The following is a 17197-nucleotide window of genomic DNA, read 5'->3' as shown; positions in this document are numbered from 1 at the left end:
AATAATCATCGATGAAAACAACAAAATATCGAGATCCACCAATACTAGCAACAGGAGAAAGTCCCCAAACATCAGAATGAATTAACTCAAAAATACTATTAGAAATAGAATCACTATTATTAAAAGGTAAAGCTGGCTGTTTTCCTAACTGGCATAAAGTACAATCAAAATTGTCTTTGGACACAGAACCTAACAGGCCTTTAGAAGCTAACTGTTGTACCCGAGAAGAGGGTGCATGACCAAGACGAGAGTGCCAAAGTGAGAGAGAGGGTAAGGAAGACACCGCAGCAGCAGCAACAGCAACAGACACCGGAGCAACAGGTGGAAGATGAATATTGTCCACTGGAAACATACGCCAAACTCTAGGGCCGGTCTCAAGCTCTTGCCCCGTCCTCGGATCCTGCACAATACACTCAGAATAGTCAAAAATAAGGCGATAACCTAGTTCAGCTAATTGTCCCACAGAACACAAATTATAAGATAGGTCTGGAACATGGTAGACCCTAGGAACAGAGAGGTTGGAGGTTGAAACAAAACCAAGACTATTCCCATGCATGGTGGAACCATCAGCTATGTGAATATTGAGGGGATGTGGAGCAGGGTCAAGTTTGGAGAATAAGGACGAGTGAGGTGTCATGTGATTGCAACAGGAAGAATCAAAAAGCCAAGTTTGAGACTTACCGGGTAAAACTGAGAGAGCAGTGGAAAGAGATGCATTACCAGCCATACGAACAGCTTGAGCTATGATCTCCTGTAGGTCAGTGGGTGAGAGGTTGATAGTGGATCCAGAAGACTGGGACTCAGCTGAAATGGGAGACATTGGCGGAGTAGACTCAGTGTTAGCAACTGCAGCAGTAGATTTGCTGCGACGGTAACAAGTCTCAATAGTGTGGCCAGGGCGCTTGCAATAGTTGCAAAACTTTTTATTGGTCTGTCTGCGACGATTGCTGGAGCCAAAAGGATCACCTGAGTGCTGAGGTTGCTCTATGGATGGAGCAGAAGGAGTAAGGGCCAGAACATTAAACTTATCTTGGGCTCGAAGAGTTGCAAGGCGAGCTTCTTCTCTGACTAACTCATTCATAACAGTATCAAGAAACGGAAGAGGACAACGATTCAGAAGCTGACCTCGAATGGGCTCATAGTCCTTGTAGAGTGACATCAGGAACTCATAGAGACGAAATTCATCTCTAATAGCAACATATTGTTGGGCATCTTTTGAGCATGCCCAAGTTGGATCAGAAAGGTCAATTTGGTCCCAAATGAAGCGAAGCTGATCATAGTAGTCATTGATGGACTGCCCCGGTTCTTGCTTGAGTTGATGCAATTCAACCACTAACTGATATTTCATGGATCCGTGAGTGGTAGAGTATCTTTTGGCCAACATATCCCATGCTGATTTCGCATCATCAAAGCTGCCCAGCAGATTAGAGATGGAGGGAATGGAAGTATTTCGAATCCATGTGAGGATCATGTGATTGTGACTATCCCATTCAATCATGCGATTGAGAAAAGCAGCATCTTCTTCACTTGCACCCTTCACAGGAATAGTGATTGCACCAGTGCAATAATGCCAGAGCATGCGACCCTTAAGGAAACTGCGCATAGCTTGAGACCAAGATAAGTAATTCCTAGTCCCCTCCAATACAGTATTGATGGGCCGAGGAAGAAAAACATCCTTTTTATCCATTTAGAGACACAATATGCAAAAACAGACTGCAAAAATGAAATCTACGCGAAAAACTGAGTAAGGAGAACTTGGACTGCAAAAAGTCAACTCCAGAAAAAAGTCAACGGTCACGGTCAAAGGTGACGTGGCGGTGACGTCAGCAGCGTGCTGGTAAGTGACGTCAGCGATGACGTGGCTAGGGCTGACGTCAGCAATTTCAGTCTGGCGCGTGGAGGCGCGTGGCGGCGCGTGGGCGCGTGACCTTCAGTGCAGAAACTTTGGGCGGCGCGTGAGGGCGCGTGGATGCTCCAATTACTGTGAGGTTTTCATGAACAGGTAGATCGGAGCAAGGCGATCTTCGTGGTACCTTCGGAAAATTTATCGGAGCAATATTCACGGCGGTGCCGAAAAAGGCAGTGGTCTTTGCAGTGTTCGAACTCCTCAACGGCGGCTACTACAGGTTCGAAACCTGAGGACGATGTCTAGAAGACTCGAAGGTTCAGCGGCAAAAGGCTGTGGCAGTTGTTGTGACAGCGAAAGCAATATTAAGAATGGAGTTACACCAATAAAGACAAGACTGCGAAGAAAAGGTCAGAGCAGTGGCTCTGATACCATGTTAGAAATACTGAATTCAATAGTATTGTATTTCACACTAAAATAATATACATGAGTGCCTTTATATAGGAGGCATATGAGTGCTGTACAAGTAAATATGAGTGCAGTACAAATAGTACAATGTGTGCTCTACAAGTAAGTGATCTAGATGGGCCAAGCCCACATATGAGTGTACGTTAACAGGCTATACTGGCTCACCTTTCACCTGGTCTCGAAACCACCCTACTGAAGGCCGTATTCATATTCGGTTAGACAAAGCACTTGCCACCCCTGCATGGAATTCATTGTTTCGAGGAGCTTCTGTCCATCATATACCCATGTCCACTTCTAACCACTCCATGCTTGCGGTGTATCTACCCACAGGTAGACCACACCATTCTCCACACCACCGTCCTTTTCGCTTTGAAGCAATGTGGCTTCGAGATCCAAGATGTGCTGAAGTGGTCAAAGAAGCATGGTTGGAAGGATTATGCAAACCAAATGGCTCCCAGATCACAAACTGTCTTGATAGTTGCAAAGCACGATTATCCTCCTGGAACAAAAATGAGTTTGGCCATGTGGGACGCCAAATAGCACGGTTAGAGAAAGAGCTCCAAGTCCTTGAACAAAATCCACTGCATAACTTTGAGCATATACAAGAGGTCCGTAAAGCTCTTAATTGTTGGCTTGATGCTGAAAATACTATGTGGCACCAACAAGCAAAGCACATGTGGATCACTAATGGCGATAAGAACACTACTTTCTTTCACCAAAAAACCTCTAACCGTAAGCAAAGGAACTTTATTAATGGCCACACTGATGACAGCGGAGTATGGCATGATGACGACCAGAATATGGAAAGGATTATATTAGATTATTTTTCTGATATTTTTCATTCCAATGGTTTCATTGATACCACAGCTATTGTTGAAGCGGTTCAGCCTGTCGTGACCAAATCCATGAACAACTTTTTGTGTCAACCATTCCAAGAAGTTGAAGTGCACAAAGCCCTCAAGCAAATGTATCCAAAGAAATCACCTAGCCCGATGGTATGCCTCCTCTAATCTATCAATATTTTTGGTCACTTTCTAGTGAATGTGTTACTAAAGTTGTACTTGATTTTTTAAATTTGGGAATTGTCCCCCAAAATTTAATGAAACTCATATTATCCTTATCCTTAAAGTTAAAAACCCTACAAAGATAACACAGTACAGACCTATAAGCTTGAGCAATGTCCTCTCTAAATTAGCCTCTAAAGTTATTACCAATAGCTGAAACGTTTCCTCCCCAATATAATCAGTGAACATCAGAGTGCTTTCATGTCTTCTCGCCTTATTACTGATAATGTCTTAGTTACTTTTGAAACTATGCACCACCTAAACCAAAAAAGAAATGGTAAAACTAGAGAGATGGCCTTGAAACTTGATAAAAGTAAAGCTTTTGATAGGGTGGAATGGGGATGTCTCTGAGATATAATGCAGAAAATGGGCTTTGATTCTAAATGGATAACTCTCATGATGCAATGTGTTACCTCTGTTACATACTCAATTAGATTAAATGGCAAACCCCATGGCCGCATTACCCCCACTAGGGGCTTGAGGCAAGGGGATCCCATTTCCCCATTCCTTTTCTTGTTTTGTGCAGAGGGCCTTTCATCTCTACTTCAACAAGCCACATCCGCTGGCTCACTTAAGGGGGTTGCTGCTAGTCCTCAAGGCCCATGGATTTCTCACCTCTTTTTTGCAGATGATAGCATAATTTTTTGTCAGGCCACTAAGGAAGAATGCAATCATCTTGAGCACATCTTGGAAACTTATGAGCACGCATCTAGCCAAAAAATCAACCGTGAGAAGACCTCTTTATTTTTCAGTCGAAACACCCCACAAGACCTCCAAGAAGAGCTAAAGGAGCGCTTTGGAGCAGAAGTTATAAAGCAGCATGAAACATACCTTGGCCTTCCCTCTTTGGTGGGCAGGTCAAAGAAGAACACCTTTCGTACATTGAAAGAAAGGTTGGACAACAAACTATCAGAGTGGAAGGAGAAGATGCTTTCACAAGCAGACAAGGAAATTCTCATTAAAGCAATAGCACAAGTCATCCCAACATACACCATGAGTGTTTTTAAACTTCCGGATACTCTTTGTGATGAGATGACTAGCATGGTCTGGGCTTTCTGGTGGGGACAATCTAATGAAAGAAAATAGAATGGCATGGCTGAGTTGGGATAAAGTCTGTGTTCCGAAAATAGAAGGTGGCTTGGGTTTTTGTAATCTCAAAGCATTTAACTTGGCACTCTTAGCCAAGTAGGGCTGGCGTCTACAAGCCAATACACACTCAGTGTACCGGGTCCTCAAAGCTCGCTATTTTCCCAACTGTGACTTTCTCAATGCAGAACTAGGCCCAAAGCCCTCCTTGGCGTAGCATCATGGTTGCCCAAAGTGTGGTCAGAGCAGGTTGCCGTTGGCAAGTTGGTGATGGGTCTTCGGTGAGGATTTGGTTGGATAAGTGGCTCCCAAAAGCTACCACTTTTCAAACCATCGCCCCTCCAAGTATACTACCTGCAGATGCACGTGTTTCTCAGTTGCTAGATGAAAACACAGGTGAGTGGAAAGCTTCCTTGATACGTCAAATTTTTCTCCCAGACGATGCAGACACAATCCTGAGTATCCCTCGAAGCAAATATTGTGCTAGAGACCGTCTCATTTGGGCCTACACTCCACGAGGTACCTTCACGGTCAACAGTGCGTACAAAGTGGCTTCATCACTATCTTCATTATCACACCCATGCCGAACATCAAGATACCAAACCCATAAAACTTTCTGGTGAACATTATGGAGTCTCAACATCCCAAATAAGTTGAAAACCTTTGCTTCGAGGGCCAGCCTCAATATTCTACCTGCAAAAGTGAATCTTTGTCACCGTGGAGTCCTAGATAACCCCACTTGTGAGGCTTGCGGACTAAGCGATGAAACTAGTGGTCACTTGTTTTGGGATTGTACATTAGCCCGAGAAACTTGGGAAGCTGCTGGTATACCAATTGATCTCAGAGGCGTGCAATACAGGGAGTACAAAGACCTTCTTTGGCACCTTATATTTGTTCAACACGTGGGGATGGATTTACTTGAGTTTGTTATCACTACCACTTGGTGCATGTGGTTTGGTAGGAATAAAAAAAAGACTTGGGGCCCCACGACAGTCATGTAGAGATATTATCCATAAAGCATGCACCATGCTTGAAGACGTCAGACTTGCACACCTACGAATACCACAACACAAGGAAGCTACTGACATGCGGTGGACCCCCCTAGGCTTCCCGAAGTATAAAGTAAACACAATGCTGCTGTTTTCTCCAATACCAAGGCGGTGGGGATTTTAGTTGTGGTCCGAGACCACGAGGGAGCAGTCATTGCGGCTTTAAGCAAGCGCTTATCACTTCCGCTGGGTCCTCTATAAGCTGAAGTAAAAGCCATGGATAAAGCAGTCTCCTTTGCCAAAGATATTGGCCTACAAGACGTTATCTTTGAAACCGACTCAACCATCATCAATAATGCTCTCACTGGTACGACCATCGCTCCGGTTTCCATTGACAACATTGTTACCAGCATTCTCCACAAATTGCAAGACTTCAGAAGCTCTGAACTACTGCATGTTCGCCGACAGGGAAACAAACCAGCTCAAGCTTTAGCACGCCACGCCAAAGGCATTGATAATTTTGTAACATGGATCGAAGAAACTTCATCTTTTATTGACTCTCTAGTGTTTCAGGATGCGCTATTTTTATCCTTTTATTGAATAAAAATTGCGGTATTTCTCATAAAAAAAAAAAAAAAAAAAAAACATAAGATGAGTACAAATTGCCACTCCAGTGTAAATGAACATACAACAAAGACCGCCCATAATTAATTACCCTTATCTGCTCCCAAAAAACACGCACAAAACATAAACAACAACACTTTACTTGTTGAAGTTATTTATAGGGGATCCAAAACTAATCCTACATCATTCTCTCGTCGTCAAGCTCGTGGTTATAGGACCGAAGCATCAATGGAAGGTATATCAGAGTCTATTTCAAAGTTAGTATGGACGTCCGGGAAGGGAAGGTCAGACAAAACAAAACAATTTTCATCAGTTCTTCCGGAGGGATTATGTCGCCGATTTTCACTTGGTGAGATCAAGAAAGCTACCAATGACTTCGCTGACGATTTAGTAATTGGTGAGGGGGGTTTTGGCAAAGTCTGTAAGGGGTTTATTGATGACTGTGGCATAAGCGTTGCAATAAAGCGTTTGGATATCAAGTCGTCATCATGGCAGAGTTCTCGCGAGTTAACGAACGAGGCGGTGTTGCTTTGCCAGCTACACCACCTTAACCTCATCCCTCTTATCGGATATTGTATTGATGAAGGCGAAGGGTGCCTTGTCTACGAATTCATGGTCAATGGAAACCTGGCCCAACACATCTACGGCACTGACCACAATCCCCTCCCGTGGAAACAAAGGCTATCGATTTGCATCAGAGTCGCACGTGGACTGCACTCTCTTCACACTGGGCTAAAGCCTAAAGCATACTATTACCCACCGTCACGTGAAGACGTCCAACATTCTGTTGGATGAGAAATTGGAGGCCAAGTTGGGAGATTTCGGGTTGAAGACGTCCAACATTCTGTTGGATGAGAAATTGGAGGCCAAGTTGGGAGATTTCGGGTTGTCCAAAATGGGTCCTGAGTTTGTCAAAGGCTTTAATTAGGATCGAATCTTTGGTGAAGGGTACTTACGGATACGTTGAACCCGAGTATATCCAACACAGGGTGCTGACCGATAAATCCAACGTCTACTCTTTCGGTGTAGTACTATTTGAGCTACTCTGTGGCAGAAATACATTTAATGGGAGATTGGAAGTACAAGAACAGAAGCATCTGATTCATTGGGCCGGCAATTGTAAACAAGAAGGAACCATCAATGAGATAATTGATCCGTATCTTATGGGGAAGATAGCTCCAGAGTGTTTCAAGATTTACGTTGACATTGCGAGTTCTTGTGTGTGAGATGAAGGAAAGGATCGTCCCACAATTGGTGAAGTGGAGGTAAAAATTGAACATGCACTGCAGTTGCAAGAGAGCGCAGATGCTGCAAGGAAGGATGGTGAATATGACTATCCCATTGATGGATTAACCTGTAATGATTCTCCGGGAGAATCTTCGTCGATTGAGATGAACAGATATGGCAAAAGTACTTTCCCGTCTACGGTTGAGAATAAACAATTAAATATTAAATATAATTGGAAAAGAGCCGATTTCAATGTCTCAGAATCCTAAGAGATGATAAATACCAGTGCTGAATCATTGTAATTTGTTTGAGTTCAATGTCTTTAATGTAGAATTGGAAAATTTTAGTTGTTTGCTAAATGAATTTATTTCACCCATCCATATTGGGTTTCAATATTTCATGTTGTTTGAAAATTTTTCTTTGCTGGTTTTCTGAGATTTAAGATTATTATGGATAATGTCTTTTGATGAATTGTCATCATGGTCGTGGGAGTCAGATGACCACTTAAAGAAAAAAGCCAAAGAACTAGACAGGGTGTTGATGATTGACAAACACAATTTATTTATAAAAATTATAGAGGGGAAGACTCTACAATGGGAAACTCCAACAACTGATTTTATAATATGAGACTAGTATTCATATTGAAACATGATAATTACACTGGAAGAACCATTTTTCCCGTGGTTCAGAACTTTCATAGACAAGAGTTTCTAACCTTGTTCTCTCTCTCTCTCTCTCTCTCTCTCTCTCTCTCACCCCCTTCCATTTACCAGTCCCCTTCCTTAAATAGACATATTCTTTGCCCTTATCCTCCCAACTGTCCTATTCCCAGCCAGATTCTCAGGGATATTTTCTCTCTTCTTTATTGGGTTCTCCCCTTTCTTATCCAAAAACAGGACTTTTGGGTGTTTTTACTATTCAGGTTGTCTCATACGTATTTAATGCGGCAGAGGTTAGGTGGAGTTCCCCTCATTAATCTAGAGGTAAAGCTCTCTTCCACCCTTATCTGTCTAGAGGGTTTCCCGAGGTTATATCTAGGAATACCATGGACTATTCGTGTTCATTACCTCAGATAAGAATTTGCTAGATGTAATGTATTGTCAATTTCACGGGGATGATCCGCAAGAATTCCCTTCGCTTTCTAAATAGATGGACCAAACCCATTCTACTCCACGGAATCTTCTAAGCTATTGGGCCTTATCTGAAGTAGATGGGTTTGGCCCATTCCACTCCACAGGATCTTCTAGGCATTTGAGCCTCAAGCTCAGGTGAGAAATTTTCCCTCCCCCCATAATAGCCCCCTACAATTTCTAAATCATTAATGCTGAAGCAGAGATCGTGGTTTGAGATAAACGAGGGTAATCATTAACTATCATTTATGGATAGTGGCGGCGTCAGGCAATTAATGCCCAAGCTCTCCACCTCACAATTATAGGCACACGTTACAAAATGGACGGCCAGATTGGAGTTTTGGAAAATGGAAAAAGGTTGGAAAACAAATGGTCACTTTTGCCCTCTCCCACTCCTTGTATTCTCTATATAAGGAGGAACTCAAACCAGCTTTTAGGTTCCTTTCTATTATTATCTTCTTAGAAAAATCCTTCCTTTTCTAGCTATGAGTTCCTCCGGTGATCCTTAGGCGATTTTTGGTGTGCTTCCTCCATTTTTATTGTTTGTAAGTCCATCGTTTTCATTCCCTTTTCTCTTTCATATTACTTTTTATTCTTTTTCTCTTTGTCATCACCACCCTAGTAACCTATAGATAATGTGAAAATTTAAACCTATGGTTGATACATTTGAAAGGTTAGCTGAATTTAGAAAGGCATACAACATCCCTGATGATGTTGAGGTGAGATATTGCCCTAAGTCCGAGGTAATACTCTCAAGGGGGAAGGACAAGGTAGTGATTCCATTAGTTACCATCGTAGAGGGTGGAGTTAGGATCCCTATGAGTGACCTACTCACTAATTTTTTAAGGCATTTTAAAGTTTTCCTCAACCAATGTACGCCCAATGTATTTAGAGTGGTCAGTAGTGTAGATGTTCTCAATGTTGACCGAGCATGATATTAATTATATCTATAGTTTCCAAGATAGTAAAACTTCTGGGTTTTACTTCAAAATACAGCACGGGGAGGTGAGACTCATTTCAGGCCTTCAGGATTCTGACAAAGAGACAGAAGGAGACTATTTAGTCATCTCGGGGAATTGGTACCCCGACGGAATCCATTGTCCTATAATTGCTAGTAGAGTAGGTGGGTAGATTTTATAGGAGTTTTCCATTTACTTGCTCTTTATGTATCCACGTTGCTTATCATATTCTTTTTGCTAATCCTTATTACCTTTGTATTTTCAGAGGACCACGCCTTAAAAAAGAAAAGGCCACTGATCAATTCTACCAACCTGAACAGACTGTTGAGGTCCTCCATCTATCTACATTCAGTCGGGCAGCTTCGAGCAGCATATCTTATCCTCGGATATTCCCTTGTATACTAGAGCTTTCAGGCCGCAGGGAGAGCTATTACCAAGAATCACCCACTGCTTCCCTACATCAACATTTGATTTAAAGGGTACATCTTATCTTCATCCAAAAGAGCTCAGAGAAAGGACGGAAGATGGCGTAGCAATTCTCTACCTCCCTTTACCTTAGAAGATATAGGGATCACAGTTACTACTCCTACTCCAATTGACCGTCCACAACACAGGAGGAGAAAAAAGACAGGAAAATCTTCCTCGCAAAGTCCTACACCTGTCCATCAAGAATTTGTGGTTTAGATTGCCATCCCTTTGGAAGAAACTTCTACTAAGATGTCATTTTAAAGGGGAAGAGTTACATTTAGCCAAATTTTGGCTACTCCTGTCGCTACTTGATAACGCCTTAAAATGTATACTTGTTATATATTTATGTGGGCATTATTTCCTTATTACTATGCTTAATTTATATAAATTAAGTCATGATTTGCATTAGTCCCTACTATTTATCTTTACATAATTTCTTGAATAAGATGTCATTCATTGTGTGTAATTTTCTACTTTCAGGAAATCATGTGAGAAAGATGAGTTTACAGAAATTTGTGAGAGAATGGACGTGTAGACACCCTATTTCGTTCCTCAATTATAATGCATATCTTTTGTGCATGCGTGCCCCCAATGATGAACTGATTAAATGATATGTATAACTCCCTAATCTCTCTCTCTTTTGACACATCTTCATTTATTTATTTTTAACTCATTTATTTATTTATTCATAATTTTAATTGTCAATTTTTATTTTAAGTGCATTTGAACCAACCGTTTTTAATCCATGCATGCTTGTCTTTTTTTTTCCCTTTTCCACAAAATCCTCAATTTTTGAAAGTTATATAATAATAAAAAAATCAAGTTTTGTTCCGCAAGCTCCTTCTGTTAATTTAACTTTAAAAAAAAAACAATTGCATTTTATTCCAAATGTATTGGTAAACCTAGCTTTAGTGGTCCAAAAGAAAAGGACAAAAACAAATCAGAATGGTGAGAGGGTATACTTTGGGTACACAGGACAGACACCTCCCACATGAAGCAGACGTGCCCTCCTCTGGAGGATTTTTGTCCTGGTTGTCATACCACTGAACAAGCGAGGACAGGCGTAGATTTTGAAATTTTGAAAAAAAAAAAAAACAGAGAGGGGCAAACCATATAAGGCCAGGAAAAGAAAAGAAAAGTGGGAGAAAAAAAAAAGGAGAGGGAACGGGAGTAAAAAAAAGAAAGAGAAAAGAGAGGAAAACAAGGAGACCATTTTTCCTTGGTTTTCCACTGGATTCTAGAAAGAGGATAGACCCTTTTTTTCCTGATCTTGAAAACTCATTTTCATCACACCTCTTTGATTCTAATCTTCAAAAAAAAAAAGAAAAGCTTTCAAAAAAAAACACAAAAAAGAAGAAGAACATTAAGAGATTAAGATTTCTTGGGAGAAAATCTGGTCTTGAGGGGGGACAAACCCCACACTGTACACGGATTCTTCAGCTAACATCCCATACAAAAAATGAAATCTTTTTTATGGTCTGGATTTTTTCAATCACCTTAACGAAGAAGGTGGACTTCAACCAAGCCAGCCCTTCTTACTTATGAAGTGGCTATGGAGATTTCCAAAGGAAAAGAAAAAGCCTTGGTGCTCATATTTGGCTGCTAAGTACCTCTTCCCATGGCAAAAATAGATTGACCAACCTTCGTCTAAAATATCCTGCATCTATAAAGGTATTATTTGGTACAGAGATACTTTCAGGCAAAACTTGGGTTAGACTTTGGTTGGGTAATGGTAAGCGGATTCGTTTCTGGGATGATGTTTGGCCGTGCCATTCTCCTCAGAGATGCATGCCATAATATATCAATTCACAAGGTTCTCATGACCTCAAAGTGATAGACTACGTTCAATATGAATGAGAAAAAAGGATTTCTCTCCCTATTCAACTGCCCATCCAAGAGCATTTGGCTTCATAATACTTTTTTTTATAGACTGCATAAATCTTATCTTCCAGCCGGAAAAAAATATCTTTTGGCAGCTCAATCTTCACGGTAATAATTATGCCAATTCTGCCTACAAATCTCTTCAGGTGATCAAGCGGGCCCCCTTTTTCAGTAGATGAGATTAGGATGAAAGTATATTATCTCAACGCTTCTTTTCTCTGGCTTGCTCTTCCAAATCCAATTTTGGCCTGTGGTAATGTAATCAGGATTTGATCTCCTAAATGCTTTTTTTCTATGAAATCTATAAGCACTTCTGCAACCTTCTCTCTCTCCATTGGTCTTTCCCTAGCGCTATTTTTTTTTACTTCTTTCAAAGGGGAATGAAGGCCTTCCTTAGAAGTTGTCGCTCGATCGAAAGGATATAACACATACGAAACCTTAGCTTCGCTGACTTTCTGAGGTATAACCTTCGCCACGACATTAGTGGCTCAGCACCTCTCCATCAATTGTCGCCGGTGGAGCGTCGCGTGGTGGGGAGGACCATCCATCAGAGAACGCCGTTGTCATCGCCATTTGTCTCAGGGGAGTCGGCGTCAAACTTGTTCAAGGGTGCTGGGTATGTTTTTAACCCACCCATTCTCTATTCTTGTGTGTTTCAGTTCTTTTGTTCTACTGAGTGTTTCATTTTCAGTCTGAATGTTAGAGTCGAAGCTTGGCTGCCTTGTGAACAAAGAGCAAAAATTGGTTGTAATAAAAGAAAGCTAAAAGGGAAGAGTGGGTTTAAATCATGTAAGCATGTGATTTCTTAAAAGATGGACCATGCATTGATGGCTTGCGATGAGGACATAGGTTTTTTTTTTTTTTTTTTTTCTTCACCGTAGCTAATCTCTACAAGTTGCCTAGACCCATGATTTTCCCAATAACTTCCACTATTTTGGTTTCTACAAACAATATAAAAATATATATACTTTATGTTTTAATTCAAGGCAAAAGAAAATATATGATTTTGATTTTCACAAACAATAAAAAAAAAACATACATTATTTCTTACTTCAGGTCAAAGCAGTCCTTGATTTCGGTTTCTACAGCAAGAATAAAAATACACCTTGTTTTTTTATCAAGTCTACGTTTTCAGCTTCCAGAAACAGAAATAAAAATCAAATTTTTTCTTTTACTTCAAATCAAAACTAAACCACAAGCTAATCAGATTTAGCCCCACTCTTTTCTTTAAAAAATTACAATCCCTTTAGTTCCCTTAAAATGAAATGTTCTCATATTGCTCAGATCATATCTTGGAAGAGTTTAAGCTTACACATGTTTTTTATAGTAGTTGTTGTGTCAATTTCTTAACATGCTTGTTAATTTCTTGGTCATCATTTTGTTTTATTATCAACTTGCCACTTCTTTTTATTTATTGTTATCTTGTGTTATGATCTAGCTCTACGCCACCATGCCATCAAATCAACTACTTGCCTAATTTAATGTAATGAATTTGGTTAATAGCATTGTGCCCATTGAACGATTAATTTAACATCAAATAGTCCTTACTTATTTAGTAGAGGCCAGTAGACATATCGGGCGTGCGTGGGTTCCTTATACCTTCCCACGGCATAATTTGACCCCCGAACTTGTCCTTGGTGGACGTAGACCGTTTTCCTTATCCATTGAGTCAATCAAACAAAAAAGAAAGGGTTTTTATTTCTTGTTTTGTTTTCCCTTAAAAAAAAAAAAAAAAAGTGGCGACTCCTCAACCTTTTTCAGACTCATGATTTTTCTAGTAAAAAAAATACTCCCAAAATAAAACCTTTCTTTTTTTAAAAAAAACCATTCCCGAGAGGCATCATGTGGCCATGTCCACAAACGGGCAACTCCGTTGGGGACTAGTTAAGAGTTAGGGGCAATTTTGTTTTTTTAATTAATTGTTTGATGGGCGCAACTCTCACGTGCAATCTTTAAATTGAAATGCTGTGATTTGCTTGCATTGTCTTGCTTTATCATATATATTTACATGTTGGCTACTATTGCCTTCTTTAAATATGTGTTAATCTCATGATGGTTGTGCGCATGCACGTGAGAGTAATGGCATGGTGGATTTTCGTGCTTGTGTGATTGCATGTGTGACTAGTTTGTATCATTGGCATTATGAATGGTAGCAACTTGGTCAACCCCTTCCGTGTAACCAGATTCAATGTAATTCAATTTTCCCTGTAATTGTCGTCCCCCTTGTAATTCATTGATATCGGATTGTATTAATTATTGGCTGGATCACGGTCTTTGCGTGTACTCAAGTTTGCTTTTCGACCAAGCCTGCCATTTGAGATCCAGTGATACATTCTGGTAGTATGTTTATTTCTCCGCTCGTGTGATTTTTTTTTTCTTTCTTGCATGTGTTTGTGGGCTCGTTCATATCCCCACGGTTCCAAACAATCAAGCTTGGTCGCATTATGTAATTCAATTCTCTGGGCTTTGATGTAACATTTCAATATCTATGTTTTACATATTCGGGTTGTAATTAAATTAAGTGACCAGGTTGAGGCCTTGATTGTATAATTTGTTTGTTTCTCGGCGAACTGGTTGTTTGGAACCTGGTCATTAGCTTGGGCTATATAGTTGTACCATGGAGATTTGAAAGACAGACCATTGATAAAAAGAAGCACATTTGTTACGCAATGTGAAGGTCCTTTTATCGTTTTGTGGAGAGCGCTTTCTCGTTAATGGTCCAAATCACCTTTTGAGAAGACCTATATAGCCCTCCCTATGACACGGATATTTACGAGCCCTATTTCCTGGTTGCGCCTTTTTCTTTTATATATTATTATTTTTATGGTTTGACAGGATGGGGGAATGCACCTACCTCACACACTAAGCACCCTAGAACGATATGCTTGAATGTATGGGGAGTCATAAGGTGCGTTAAACCAGCAGGTAACCTGAAACATAGGAACTTCCTTGGGTTGGCCACGTAGCATCTTGATCCCGGAAGTGGATCCGGACTTGTCGTGTGGATGCCACCCACACCTCCTAGGAGGTGCGCAGAAGGTGTGTAAACACTGTATGCGGGGAAACCTTTTACCCACCTTTAGAGCCTACCATATCCTTTAAGAATGGACTTAGAACCATGGTTAGGGTACCTGCCGTCACGTGGGTGCATTGTTGCGCAGCAGAAAATATGAAGCTTCAGAAGTTCATCAACATTCTCTGTTCTTCAGCACAGCTTGTCTTCTTAGAGTTTTACAGTAAATGATTTCTCCACGGTTGTTTGGATCACATTTGGTATTCTGCACATGGTTTTACTTTTTTGGAATTTCACTAAGATGGATGCTCTCAGTTTTGTGGTGTACTCGCTAAGTTTATCTTGGATGCATTTAGATCATCTTGGGGCTCCCCTGAACAAATGACTTCGATTTAAAAATCAAACGCCAAAGTGGATGCAAGAAATTTAAGCTAAATTTGGATGAACCATGCTTCACGCCATGGTTAAGAGTTTGCCTTTTCAACGTTTTACTAAAATTTCACCATTTCTATTTGCTTCTCACAAAAAAAAAAAAAAAAAAAAGTTTTACTAAAATACACATATATATGGTTTGGTATTGATGGGAATGACGAGAATGGCTCACAGACGGGTATAATGCCACAGACGACCTATACCCCCATGACGAGAAAAATATTGCCACGTCACTAACGAAGGTACCAAAATGATTCAATGCCGACAGTAATACCTCGAGCAGTTACGACGCCAGCTGGGTAGACCGTTGGAAACATATTAAAGAACCATTACTCGGCCAGAAGCACCATTAAGCTAGGAATTAATGCCACAACGGCTAGACACCAAAAAAAAGGTATATAAAGGAGAGGCACCACCCACATAGGGGCGACACGAGAAAACACAATTATAGGAAAAACAAAGTAATTCCTTTATAAAGACTCTATTTTCTTTTTGTGCTAACTTTGGCATCGGAGGTGTTGTGGTAGGCACCGTACCGGTGACCGAGTAAAGAGGCTTCTGTCTTATTTGCAGGAGTGATACAGTCATCACCTGGACGGACTACCACCGGCTGGTATTCATCTGGACGAACCCTCCTCAACTGACGATATTCTGCTTTATCAGTTTGGCGCCGTCTGTGGGAACGACGTTCTCGTACTACGATCCGAAAACGCAGTTCCTACCAACTTCAATATCCAGATGGAGTCCAACCAAGACCCAGCAGCTTTGGCTCAGCAAGTTCAAGCTCTTGCGGCCACTGTGGAAGAGCTCACCAGACAGAATGAAGAAATGAGGCAAAAGCTTCAGCAGGAAGAGAACGGTCCAAGAGACGAAGGAGATAGCCACGGGAGGACGGCCAGACGAAGGACCATCACTCCGGAGGAACAGCATTCTGATCTCCTCCAGGAAATGAGAAAGGAGATGAACGAGCTGAAAAATGCCATCAAGGAGAAGATGGACCGGAGCCTAGATAAGATGGTGAGGGCCACAGATTCACCCTTTACCATGGCAGTTTTAGAACGGCCAATACCGCCAAAGTTTCGGTTACCTCAACTCGAACCCTTTGACGGACTCAAGGACCCCCAAGACCACCTTAATACCTTCAAGACGACATTGGGTCTCCAACAGCCCCCTGACGAGATAATGTGTCGTTCTTTCCCTACCACGCTAAAGGGAGCTGGCAGGGAATGGTTCATGAGGCTGCCCACCTCATCTATCGACAGCTTCGAACAGTTAAGTAGCGCCTTTCTGCGCCATTTCGTCGGAGGGCAACGTCCCAAGAGACCCGCGGATCACCTGCTCACTATTAAGCAAGGCGAGAAGGAGACCTTGCGCTCGTACGTGAAGCGCTTCACTCAAGAGACCTTAGAAGTGGACGATACAGATGACAAAGTACAGCTGACGACATTTAAGGCCGGGCTTAGGTCTCGGGAATTCGTCGTCTCGCTGACAAAGAATCCGCCCCGGACGATGGCAGAGATGCTCCTGAAAGCGCAAAAATACATGAATGCCGAGGACGCACTGGCAGCCATTATTGACGAGGGCAGATCAAAAAAGGAAGTCAGGCACGAGGACGAACGTAGGGGTCAAAAGAGGGAACGTCCAAACCGTCGGGGAAGTGACGTAGATAAACGAAAGGAAGAGAAGACGCCACGAACGGTAAAATTTACCCCTCTGATTATGCCTATTGAAAAAATTTTGACACAGATCCAGGATCAACACTCCCTTCAGTGGCCAAAGCCTTTACATTCGTCCCCTAACGTGAGGGACAAGAACAAATACTGCCGATTCCACAAGGATCACGGCCATTACACGGAGGACTGCCGAGACCTGAAAGGACAAATAGAAGAGTTAATACAGAAAGGAAAATTGCAGAAGTATGTAAAGAAGGGAGAACCCGGCAGGTTCAGAGACGAAGGCAAGGGCCAGCGCGAGTCTTCGGCAAAGAATGGGGTCAGCACTTCTTAACTA

General features: G+C 41.6%; 2 protein-coding genes and 1 pseudogene across 2 annotated transcripts; all 3 read left to right on the top strand.

The window, feature by feature from the left end:
• The first annotated feature begins 1853 nt into the window (after positions 1–1853).
• On the top strand, positions 1854–4464 carry LOC142635493 (uncharacterized). The gene is made up of 3 exons (XM_075809637.1): positions 1854–1983; positions 2465–3309; positions 3742–4464. Exons 1-3 carry the CDS (start codon positions 1854–1856, stop codon positions 4462–4464), a joined length of 1698 nt encoding a protein of 565 aa, XP_075665752.1.
• Positions 4465–5339: 875 nt separating this feature from the next.
• Positions 5340–9565, top strand: LOC142635492 (receptor-like protein kinase FERONIA; annotated as a pseudogene).
• Positions 9566–15925: 6360 nt separating this feature from the next.
• Positions 15926–17194, top strand: LOC142635491 (uncharacterized). Its single transcript, XM_075809635.1, has one exon. It carries the CDS (start codon positions 15926–15928, stop codon positions 17192–17194), a length of 1269 nt encoding a protein of 422 aa, XP_075665750.1.
• The last annotated feature ends 3 nt before the right edge of the window (positions 17195–17197 follow it).

The sequence above is a fragment of the Castanea sativa genome, chromosome 5 (genome assembly GCF_040712315.1).
Source record: "Castanea sativa cultivar Marrone di Chiusa Pesio chromosome 5, ASM4071231v1".
Taxonomy (NCBI): Eukaryota; Viridiplantae; Streptophyta; class Magnoliopsida; order Fagales; family Fagaceae; genus Castanea; species Castanea sativa.
This window is presented reverse-complemented; position numbering and strand designations above follow the sequence as displayed.

Excerpts from the sequence above, each read along its gene's own strand:
- LOC142635493 (XM_075809637.1), top strand. The coding sequence starts at position 1,854 with ATGACGTGGCTAGGGCTGACGTCAGCAATTTCAGTCTGGCGCGTGGAG. Across the intron at positions 1,984-2,464 it reads GCGTGGATGCTCCAATTACT|GCTATACTGGCTCACCTTTC; the intron begins GTGAGGTTTTCA and ends GTACGTTAACAG. Across the intron at positions 3,310-3,741 it reads AGAAATCACCTAGCCCGATG|AAAATGGGCTTTGATTCTAA; the intron begins GTATGCCTCCTC and ends GATATAATGCAG.
- LOC142635491 (XM_075809635.1), top strand. The coding sequence starts at position 15,926 with ATGGAGTCCAACCAAGACCCAGCAGCTTTGGCTCAGCAAGTTCAAGCT.